The following is a 12,136-nucleotide window of genomic DNA, read 5'->3' on the forward strand; positions in this document are numbered from 1 at the left end:
GTAGAATTTGTCTTTCAATCTTTTCTAGTTTTTCGGTAAACCTTGTCAGGTACGGTCCAAATATGGTTTTGCATCCGTAAAGTATTTCTGGTCGGATAACTGAGTTATAATGTCTTATTTTTGTGTTTATGGACATGCATTTTTTGTTACAGATGTTTTGTGTTTTTATTGTGGCTTTGATGAGTTTATTTATTCTTTCATTCCAGTTTGGATTTTCTTTGAGGTTGTGTGTGATGTTTTCCCCCAAATATTTAAAGTTTTCTACTAGTTCTATGTCATTATTGTTTATTTTTACTTTGCTTATGCATAGCTGGTCTCTCACCATAATTTCGGTTTTTTCGTATGAAATTTTTAGACCGATTTTTCCTGCATACTATTCCAGTGTTGACAGTTGGTATCTGGCCTCTTCTATATTTTCGGATAGTAGGGCTAAATCGTCCGCAAAGCCTAGGCAATTTACTGAGATATCTTTTCCTATTTTAACGTTATCTTTATTTAATTTTTCCAATCCCGGAAAAAAATATATATTATATTTATTTTTTTAATAAATAAGTAATTTAAATTGGACGACTGTTAATATTTTAAAAACTATTTCAAAATTGTACTAAATTCATCTAATACAATAAAAGTGTATATAATCGTATACAAGATTGTAATCGGGTGTGAGCTGGTATCACTTGACAAATAAATTAAGCTACAAAAATATATATATATATATATATATATATATATATATATATATATATATGTACGGTTTGAATATTGATTTTATAAAATTAAAAATAATTTTGGTTTTTCCATAATCTATTCGTCTGTCAAGTATAAACGAATATACAGTATGTTGTCAATCTGATGTAAACGCTGTATCATTAAAAAATATAATTTAAAAACTCGTGATCCTCGATAACCAATACCGCTCTACAGAATTATCTATAAATCAGAAATCAAACGATTTTCTTCGTGCTCTTACGTAATAATAAAAAAATATTTATATTTTTTGTTTCGATAGATTTGTTGATATAATTTAAAAAACATCGATTGTAATGAAATGGTTTTTCCGGAGTTTGGATTTTTGTTAATTTTTAATAGCTTATCTTTTTTGTTGTTATTTGGTGTATAATTTTTCAAGTGTTTAGTAACTTTAATTTGTGGTCTCCTAATAATGTATGCTTTTAATCTGAAAGAAATCGACCAGCTACCGTATAAATCTTGAATTAATACGTTTTACATCTTTGCTACACATAATAGTTAGCTCTTTTATTTATACATATGAGAACACGCACGCACGCGCGCGCGCACACACACACACACACACACATATTTACATACTTTTCTCTTATGAATTTTCTTTATATAAATTTGAAATAAGTTTAATTACATAATTACCGATAATTTAATGAAAATATTAAAAAGTAATTACTTACTCTAAGTGACAGTCTTCTTAATTTATCCTTTTTGCGTATACCTAATAATTTAAAAATCAATTTAGGCGTTGGAAATACATTAAATGGCGGCGGCAAGGTTGCCGATTCTTCAAAATAACTCATCCATAATTTTGTTCTTGCAAATTTCCATTCTGTATCTGCGTGTTCCTGAAAGAAAAATTAAATTTAAATAATATATTATTTGTGATTTTGTAAAGAATTTAAAAATGAATTCCTCTACATAAAGATGTAGAGGAAGTATCTTCCCGACTGTCATGAATCAGTGATGTCTGGTGATCCTGGAGATAGGGCTTTTGACATGTTTAATGCAGTAAGATTATTTTTGACACTGAATTAACCTATTGCAGTCAGATCATTTATTATTATTTATTTTACGTAAATACTGAGAAAATAGAAAAATCGTTTTCACAGAATATTATAACATATTTTTTCTCTTTTAATTTAATAAATGTGGTAAGGAATTTTTTTTACACTTTAAAATATTCAAAATGTTATTAAAAGTTTACGATGATTTTTAAATACCATTAGCGGTAATTAGAGCGGTAATTAGAGAGAATGTTTCTATAGGAAATCGCGTGAATTTTATTCTGTTTTTTTTTTATTTCACAATAAATACTTTGGCATAATCAAAAAGTCAAACAAATTTATTGCAAAAATTTGTTCTATATTTTACGTTTAAACATTTAGACACCGTAATCGTAGTGACTGTAGAAGACTCGACAAAAAACAAAATCAATCTTAAAAATAACAAGCATCTCGTGCCAGGCTTACTAGGAAAAATAGTTTTTTATCCTTCTTTTCCAAGCCAAATGTAATATTACAAATAGTTAAGGTAAATCCGGTTTCAAGTAACAGATGGTATTCGTCTTATAAATGAGACCTACAATCTGTTCCACCACACGGATCGGTTGTATAATAGATATCACTACTATCAGAGAAAGTAACAACACGGATGAAAGCAATTTGTATATCAGATGCTTTACATGAATCGTATTTACAAAAAGGATAGTAAGAGGTGGAGTTTTACACACACACACACACACACACACACACACACACACACACACATATATATATATATATATAATTTTAATTTAGTTGTAAACTGCACTTACTTCAATCATGGCGTATGAGTTCGACATCATGGCAATGAGAAGGTTCAGCAATACGATTACATTGATTACCGAGTATGAACCAAACATAAGTAATCCCCAAAATCTTGTGTACGTTTTAATACCGGTCAATTCAAATGTATCTATACCGACCATACCAAAACTGGCCCAAAAAAGTGATTGTGTTGATTCGAATAAACTGAAAAAAAAAAAAATTATTTTATGTAGTAAATAATATTTTAACTTAATCATAACACACTTCTTTAAAACTTCTCATTTTTGAGGGAAGTCATGGGAACTTGAAATTATGTTATACTTATTAAGTATAACAGTTGTTTACAGTGCTAAAATTTTAATTCAGTCAGAGTTAAGGATGATAATATAACTTAGCTTTTTTGGAAGCTTTTCAAATGTGATGCCATAGGAGAATGTTAAAAATCAGATGGGTGGATAAAGTGACAAATGAAGAGGTGTTGCAGCAAATAGATGAAGAAAGAAGCATTTGGGAAAATATAGCTAAACGAAGAGACAGACTTATAGGCCACATATTAAGGCATCCTGGAATAGTCGCTTTAATATTGGAAGGACAGGTAGAAGGAAAAAATTGTGTAGGCAGGCCACGTTTGGAATATGTAAAACAAATTGTTAGGGATGTAGGATATAGGGGTATACCGAACATTTTTTTTTTTTTGTCTTCAGTCATTTGACTGGTTTGATGCAGCTGTCCAAGATTCCCTATCTAGTGCTAGTCGTTTCATTTCAGTATTCATTTCAGAAAAATCTTCTTTACCTCCTCTTCCTCAAGCTTCTCTAAATTCCACCCATTCATCTGACACCTTTTCTTCAGGTATTTAAACCCCCAATCTACATTTCATTATCACCAAATTATGGTCGCTATCAATGTCTGCTCCAGGGTAAGTTTTGCAGTCAACGAGTTGATTTCTAAATCTTTGCTTAACCATGATATAATCTATCTGATACCTTGCAGTATCGCCTGGCTTTTTCCAAGTGTATATTCTTCTATTATGATTTTTAAATTGGGTGTTGGCAATTACTAAATTATACTTCGTGCAAAACTCTATAAGACGGTCCCCTCTTTCATTCAGCCCGTATTCACCCACTATATTTCCTTCCTTGCCTTTTCCAATGCTTGCATTCCAATCTCCAACTATTATTAAATTTTCATCTCCTTTCACGTGTTTAATTGCTTCATCAATCTCTTCGTATACACACTCTACCTCATCATCATCATGGGCGCTTGTAGGCATATAGAGAATAACAATCGTTGTCGGTTTAGGTTTTGATTTTATCCTTATTACAATGATTCTATCGCTATGCGTCTTGAAATACTCCACTCTCCTCCCTATCTTCTTGTTCATCACGAAACCTACTCCTGTCTGCCCATTATTTGACGCTGAGTTAATTACTCTAAAATTACCTGACCAAAAGTCGCCTTCATCTTCCCACCGAACCTCACTAATTCCTACTATATCCACCTTTACCCTATCCATTTCCCTTTTTAAATTTTCTACCCTACCAACCTTTTTTAAGCTTCTAACATTCCACGCTCCGACTCGTAAAATGTTATTTTTTACTTTTCTGGTGACCCCTTCCTTAGTAGTCCCCACCCGGAGATCCGAACGGGGGACTATTTTACCTGCGGAATATTTTACCAAGGAAGGCGCCTCCATTATTGTTATGTGAAAATGCAGAGAGCCACATTTTCTTGGAAAAAAACAGCTGTAGTTCTCCATTGCTTTCAGCTGCGCAGTACTCAGAGGACTGAGTGATGTTGATATGGCCGTTTAAGTCATTGTGACTCACGCCCCTAACAACTACTGAAAGAACTGCTGCTCTCTTTCAGGAATCATTACTTAGTCTGGCTCTCCTCAACAGATACCTCTCCGATATGGTTGCACCTTCGGTCCAGCTACTCTGTATCCCGGAGCATTCAAGCCCCCTCACCAACGGCAAGGTCTCATGATTCATAGAGGAGGGTACCGAAAATATGTATTTTTAAAAATTTATGTATTTTTTAAAATACAGCAAATATTTATAAATATTTATTCGAAAACATTGTTATAAAAACAATAGAAAAAATATTTTTATTAATTTTAATTTTAAAATTCAATAAATATTAGATATTTATATAATTTATTTTTTCCTTTTCAGAGCATTTTTATATTTGTTATTAAATTATATTTTGTTGTTTAAAATTCTCAATTTGATTTAATTCTTATTTTTTACTTTTTAGAAGGTTTTTCTAATTTGTTTCCTTTTTTTTATTAATGTTAATATTAATATAAGTTAAATAAAAGTTTCTTTAAAAAAATTATTTTTTATATGTCATCAAATATATTTTTGTAATTTTTTTTAGTTTTTTTTTGTATTTTTTTCAATAAAATTCAAATTTTCTAAATTATTAAAATCTATTATACTAGAGATCATACCATCCATTATTTTATAATCAAAAGTATTATTTATTTAGTATAGGAGAAATCTTAACGAATTCTGAGGTTTTTGCATATATTGTAAAAATATACATATCGTTATTTTAATATCTTTATTAAACTGGAAATTTAAACGTTTAATTTTTTTTAATCGCAATCAGTAGTAGATTAACAAGCGGTAATGGCTGTATTGTTTTTGTGGTTCATCCACAAAAAACAAAAATACTCTCTAAATTCTCTTTTTTTAATATATTATTAAGTTTAATTATTTATTATTGTATTATATATAAAAATATGGACATACTTACTTTCCAAAACTACGCCATTTCATACAAGAATCGGCTTTATTTTCCCAATCTGGTAAACCACCCGGTAAACAGTAACATTTTTGTCTTTCTAATTCGGCAAAATACCATAATAGCTGGTTCAGACCTGTTAAACACATGTAAAAATACAATTTAATTATTGGATATTAATTTTTCTTTAAGAAAACGCAGAAAAGAAAGAAAATTATTTTACAAACAATCTACCGTGAGTAAAAATGTGTAGGTGAAAATTTATATTTTTTGTATTCGTTGATGAGTTTAGTTTGTGATGTTGTGTATCTTATTTATTAATTTTTTGTATTTGCTGATTGTATAAAATTGGAAAAATATTTCAGAACAAAAAATTGTTTAAAAAAGATGTTACTTAAAATGTAAACGTGTCTACTACACTTCGATTATTAGTAAATTTCATCGGTAAACACGGTGGAATAGTCTTAAAAAACGAACAGTTTTTATGAAACACATAAAACGAGTATTTTTGAGAGAATTTATTGAATAAATGAAGATTTTTTAAATCTTTTTTAAATCTTCGGTTGAAGACCAAAATTATACTTTATAAAAAAAATTATTGTTATCGTTTTTGGCAATCCCAGTGGAAAGCTTACAGTTAGCTTAAAAATATATAAATCATGAAACTTACTACTCAGATTGCCCATCACAACTTAATAATACACGTCTTTTATACCGGCTGATTCAAAAAAGATTTTACGAGTTTAAAAGCGTATAAAAATGTGTTTTGAAAACTTACAGATTCGGTTAAGGTGTCATTTCATAAAAAAACAAATCAAGTTTTTACCCAGCATTCACTTTGGTCCGGTATAGTTTCCATTGCTGATGTAATGCAACATACATTCCACCTAAAGTCGACTTAATTCCACACTGTTGCCAGCATGTCGGGCGTTTCCTCTGCAGCTGCGGCGTTAATTTGAAGCCTTAGCTTAAGAAGACCAGCAGGCAAAGTTGGTATATATGCACATTCTTTAATGTAACCTTACAAGAAAAGATCTGGGGAGCGAAGTGGCCATGCAACTGGATCTTCACGACCGATCCACTGACCTGGGAATCGAGTATCAAGAAAAGGTTGGACTTGTTGGCGGTAGTTAAGTAGTGCCCAGTCTTGCTGATAGTAATGTCATTCTCCTTGGTCGTCGTCGTCTAACTGAGGAACGGGCCGAACAGTCTTTACTCAGAACCCAAAAAACATTGACCTTATTATAGCTATCACGAATGTGCTGCAAACGTTCACAAAGATATTCGCTAATCTATATTCGGCAGCTGTGTGTTCACCTTGCCGTTGATGTGAAATGTTGACTCATAATTAAAAATTACATCGTCTAAAAATTGATCGTTTGGGATTGCACCATCATTTCCACCCAAAACTGCGGCCGACACTTTGTCGTCATTTGTTATGTGTTAAACCACGATTAATTTGTATGGCTTCAAGTGCAATCGTTTACGTAATGCGCACCAATCAGTCGTTTGTGGAATACCAGTCTCACGTGATGCACATCAAGTTGATTTCTTCAGACTTAGTTTTCTTTCAGTTGGTTCACAGCAGCTTCAGCGAGGTGTAAGCGTCCTGGTAATTTTGTATGTTTAACAGTACAATCTGTCTCGACGAAGGTTTGATGCAAACAGTAGATTGTACGCCTTCTATGAAGCTCCCTACTGTACTATTTATAAAAAAAATTACTTTGAATTGCAGTTACTGACTGCAAATCGTGAAACCAAAATACCCAGCGAACCAGTAATGGTATTCATTTTTAACAACACTGGTGACAGAGCTGATGGCCAATTTCGGTACTAAAGGACTACGTAAGTCAAAAACGTTTGTTTTCCTATGAAATGAGTCCTCAACCGAATCTATAAGTTATCTCAATAAATTTTTATATGCTTTCAAAGTTGGAAAGTACTTTTTGAATCGCTCGGATAAAAATTTATCTCAAGAAAGATAGAGATAATATGAACCTTAAATTTCCCCTTCCCACTTAATATTATTACCAACAATTAATCAAATAGATATCTCCTTCCATCAACAACATTTAAGGGAGGGGATAATTTAATGGTGTTGTCATAGAAAACTTTCATGAAGTTATTTTTAATAGATTTAAAAGACTTGTTTAATGTTGATCTATAATTATATTTAAGAATTAAATTTTTGTGTCGAAAAAGTAAGTTTTCCAACTACTTAATCTTGTTTATAAAGAAAAATGTTTTTTTTAAATTTCGTTTCGATTGTAAACGTTATAAATCATGCTGTAGACGAGAAACAGTATTGTTCAGGGGGTTTCCTCGGTGTCAGTTAGGCTTTTGACAAGGTTTGGCATGAGGGGTTGCTCTATAAAATAAAAAAGGTTTTACCGGGTGTTTTCTACGTGGTACTAAAATCTTATCTAGAATATAGGTGCTTTAAAGTTAAACATGGAGAGGTTTTGCCGGATTTGTTCCTTATGCAATCAGTGGTACCTCAAGAAAGCCTTCTAGAACCCATCTTATATGTTCTGTTTACGGCTGACTTGCCAATTACGGCAGATATTACAGTTGCAACGTTTGCTGACGATACTGTAGTTCTTGCTGTCCATGAAAATCCGACTACTGCGTATCGTTTTATTCGAGATTATATCACTCTCCTCAAATCGTAGCTTACATATTGGAAAATAAAAATAAACGAAACAAAATCAAAGTACGTCACTTTCACTCTTCGTACAGGAACATTGTTCTCCTGTTTCTATCTTCAATGTTCCGATTCCGAGATATCAAGACTGTAAATATTTTGGTTTTCATCTGGATCGACGACTTACTTCGGCGAATCATATCACTTCTAAGCGGAAACAGCCGGATCTCAAGTTTAAACTGGCTGGTAGGACATAAATCTCGGCTTTCAGCAAAAGTAAATTAATTATTGATTTACAAATCCGTTTTGAAGTCTGTTTGGACTTACGGGATTGAATTGTGGGGTACAGCGTGCAACTCCATTATTGACATATTTGAACGGTTCCAAACAAAAATGCTGCGGAGAATGCTCAAAATACCCTGGTACATAAGTAATAGCCTTTTGTATTATAACCTTATGTTGCGAACCGTTCGGCAGGAAATTTCTCTGGTCAGCCTACGGTATAAAAATCGTTTCGATCGGCACCCGAATTAGTTTGGCGGTCAATTTGTTAGATAATACGATCAGTGATTTTTAAGATTGCTGAGGAACAATATTATTGGTTTCCCTTATCGCTTCAATTAGGTGACTATGGTCTGGTCGTACGGAGTGCTAATCTATTCCATTATTAAGTCACAAGCTGCTGGGTTTGTAACAACTCAAAATTGATCCAAATACATCTTACTTACTTATTGTTCTATGAACAGATTGTGAAGTCCGCTCTGTCATTATAATAAAAAATAAAAAAATCGTTTCTAATAAAGTTCGAAACTGGTTTCCAGAAAATTAATTATTCATTAATACTAATTAAAAAACGTTTTCAAATCATATTCCAAAAGATATAATAATATTTTATTTTATGGATATAAATAGAGTAGATTATGTCGAAATACTTACATTACGTAAATGGTTTTTGTATATATTGTAATAAGTCCAGTATAGCGGGCCTGAGTAACGGATTCTTACCAATTATTATGAAAGTAATAGAAAATGTAATAATTGAAGGAATCCAGAAAGGGACAAAAAGAAGAACCCTTTTTCTAAAGAATAGGTCTGTTTTACAATCGTCTTTTGTTAGATTGCCTGCTAACACACAATAAACAGGTGTTTATTGTGACCAGATTTGGAATTAATGGGAACTAAAGCCTCGGTCAACTGTTCTCACGCTTTGACTTGGGTCCGGTCCGACAGGTAAAGAAGCTAACAGTATAAATAGCCCAGTAAGACCAACTAAAAAGAAGTTCTATTAGAACCACAGTCTGCGAAATGTTACGATGTTAGTCCTGCAAAGGCAGTTCTGCGAGGAGAGGCTGCGAGTTGTGTGGGTTCGGCGGAGTTCTGCAAACCAGTCCGGCGAGGAAAGTCATAGGTGTGAGTCTGCGAGACGTCAGTCCAGCTAGGAAAGTCTTGAATCCAGTTCGGTACGAGTAAGATGACGCCACGAGTAATTCCAGTAACCAAGAAATATTATCGTTGAGTTACAGTAAAACTATAAGTGTATAAGTGAAAGAAATAATGCAATAGAGTTCATTCATAAACTGTTAGAGTAGATAGCAAATGTATTTAAAAGTTAAGACTATACGATTGTTTGTTAATACAACACTAGTGGTTAAAAAGGGTTAAGACTAGCGGTTTTTTTTATTAACGGGTATAGTTTCTATTTGTATATCTGGAATAAATTCCCAACGATTATTTATTTTGAACTCTATCTTGTATGTCATCTATATTTATTATTTACTAATGACATCACTATTTGATGTGTAATATTTTCTTTGTTGATTACGTTCTGGTTTTATGTCATACTTACTGTTTTAATTACGTATTATGCATGTACTTAGTATTTTTATGTTTGATTTGTTGTTATTGACATGTAATATTAATATCGTTTACTACTATTATCCTAACAATTATTGTGGTTGTAATTAATATATTAATATTTGTGATCATTATTTATTTAATAATTGTCACTTCTTACTATTAATATCATTATTGTTATTATTAATTTATCTGATTGTAATTATGAACATTTTAAACCAATAACGTTTTAATGCAATTATATAAACATTCTAATAATTTGTCAAATTCTCAGTATTCTGATCGAGCCGCGAAACACGCGACAATATTTTAACAATGATATTTCTCGTAAAATAAAATCTTAGATTGTCAACATAAACGATCTTAAAGAACATATAGTATTTTAAAATAAAATATTAAAAATTTATTATTTTTTTTCTTTGTCTTCAGTCATTTGACTGATTTGATGCAGCTCTCCAAGATTCCCTATCTAGTGCTAGTCGTTTCATTTCGATATACCCCCTACATCCTACAACCCTAACAATTTGTTTTACATATTCCAAACGTTTTCCTACACAATTTTTTCCTTCTACCTGTCCTTCCAATATTAAAACTACTATTCCAGGATGCCTTAGTATGTGGCCTATAAGTCTGTCTCTTCTTTTAACTATATTTTTCCAAATGCTTCTTTCTTCATCTATTTGCCGCAATACCTCTTCATTTGTCACTTTATCCACCCATCTGATTTTTAACATTCTTCTATAGCACCGCATTTCAAAAGCTTCTAATCTTTTCTTCTCAGATACTCCGATCGTCCAAGTTTCACTTCCATATAAAGCGACACTCCAAACATATACTTTCAAAAATCTTTTCCTGACATTTAAATTAATTTTTGATGTAAACAAATTATATTTCTTACTGAAGGCTCGTTTCGCTTGTGCTATTCGGCATTTTATATCGCTCCTGCTTCGTCCATCTTTAGTAATTCTACTTCCCAAATAACAAAATTCTTCTACCTCCATAAACTTTTCTCCTCCTATTTTCACATTGAGTGGTCCATCTTTGTTATTTCTACTACATTTCATTACTTTTGTTTTGTTCTTGTTTATTTTCATGCGATAGTTCTTGCGTAGGACTTCATGTATGCCGTTCATTGTTTCTTCTAAATCCTTTTTACTCTCGGCTAGAATTACTACATCATCAGCAACTCGTAGCATCTTTATCTTTTCACCTTGTACTGTTACTCCGAATCTAAATTGTTATTTAACATCATTAACTGATAGTTCCATGTAAAGATTAAAAAGTAACGGAGACAGGGAACATCCTTGTTGGACTCCCTTTCTTATTACGGCTTCTTTCTTATGTTCTTCAATTGTTACTGTTGCTGTTTGGTTCCTGTACATGTTAGCAATTGTTCTTCTATCTCTGTATTTGAACCCTAATTTTTTTAAAATGCTGAACATTTTATTCCAGTCTACGTTATCGAATGCCTTTTCTAGGTCTATAAACGCCAAGTATGTTGGTTTGTTTTTCTTTAATCTTCCTTCTACTATTAATCTGAGGCCTAAAATTGCTTCCGTTGTCCTTATACTTTTCCTGAAACCAAATCGGTCTTCTCCTAACACTCCTTCCTCTCTCCTCTCAATTCTTCTGTATAGAATTCTAGTTAAGATTTTTGATGCATGACTAGTTAAACTAATTGTTCTGTATTCTTCACATTTATCTGCCCCTGCTTTCTTTGGTATCATTACTATAATACTTTTTTTGAAGTCTGACGGAAATTCCCCTTTTTCATAAGTATTACACACCAGTTTGTATAATCTATCAATCGCTTCCTCACCTGCACTGCGCAGTAATTCTACAGGTATTCCGTCTATTCCAGGAGCCTTTCTGCCATTTAAATCTTTTAATGCTCTCTTAAATTCAGATCTCAGTATTGTTTCTCTCATTTCATCCTCCTCAACTTCCTCTTCTTCCTCTATAACACCATTTTCTAATTCATTTGCTCCGTATAACTCTTCAATATATTCCACCCATCTATCGACTTTACCTTTCGTATTATATATTGGTGTACCATCTTTGTTTAACACATTATTAGATTTTAATTTATGCATCCCAAAATTTTCCTTAACTTTCCTGTATGCTCCGTCTATTTTACCAATGTTCATTTCTCTTTCCACTTCTGAACACTTTTCTTTAATTCACTCTTCTTTCGCTAGTTTGCACTTCCTGTTTATAGCATTTCTTAATTGCCGATAGTTCCTTTTACTTTCTTCATCACTAGCATTCTTATATTTTCCACGTTCATCCCTCAGCTGCAATATATCGTCTGAAACCCAAGGTTTTCTACCAGTTC

The 12,136-nt window shown here is 32.2% G+C and overlaps 1 protein-coding gene across 2 annotated transcripts in view; it reads right to left on the reverse strand.

The window, feature by feature from the left end:
* Positions 1-12,136, reverse strand: part of LOC142332043 (transient-receptor-potential-like protein) — a 190,276-nt gene that overhangs the window by 64,058 nt on the left and 114,082 nt on the right. For both annotated transcript variants that reach the window (XM_075378148.1, XM_075378147.1), the window contains exons 12-14: positions 5,316-5,439; positions 2,561-2,756; positions 1,425-1,592 (exon numbers count right to left, since the gene is read on the reverse strand). In XM_075378148.1, coding sequence (XP_075234263.1) covers positions 1,425-1,592; positions 2,561-2,756; positions 5,316-5,439 — 488 coding nt within the window. The remainder of the gene's footprint in view (positions 1-1,424; positions 1,593-2,560; positions 2,757-5,315; positions 5,440-12,136) is intronic.

The sequence above is a fragment of the Lycorma delicatula genome, chromosome 11, assembly GCF_047948215.1.
Source record: "Lycorma delicatula isolate Av1 chromosome 11, ASM4794821v1, whole genome shotgun sequence".
Classification (NCBI taxonomy): Eukaryota; Metazoa; Arthropoda; class Insecta; order Hemiptera; family Fulgoridae; genus Lycorma; species Lycorma delicatula.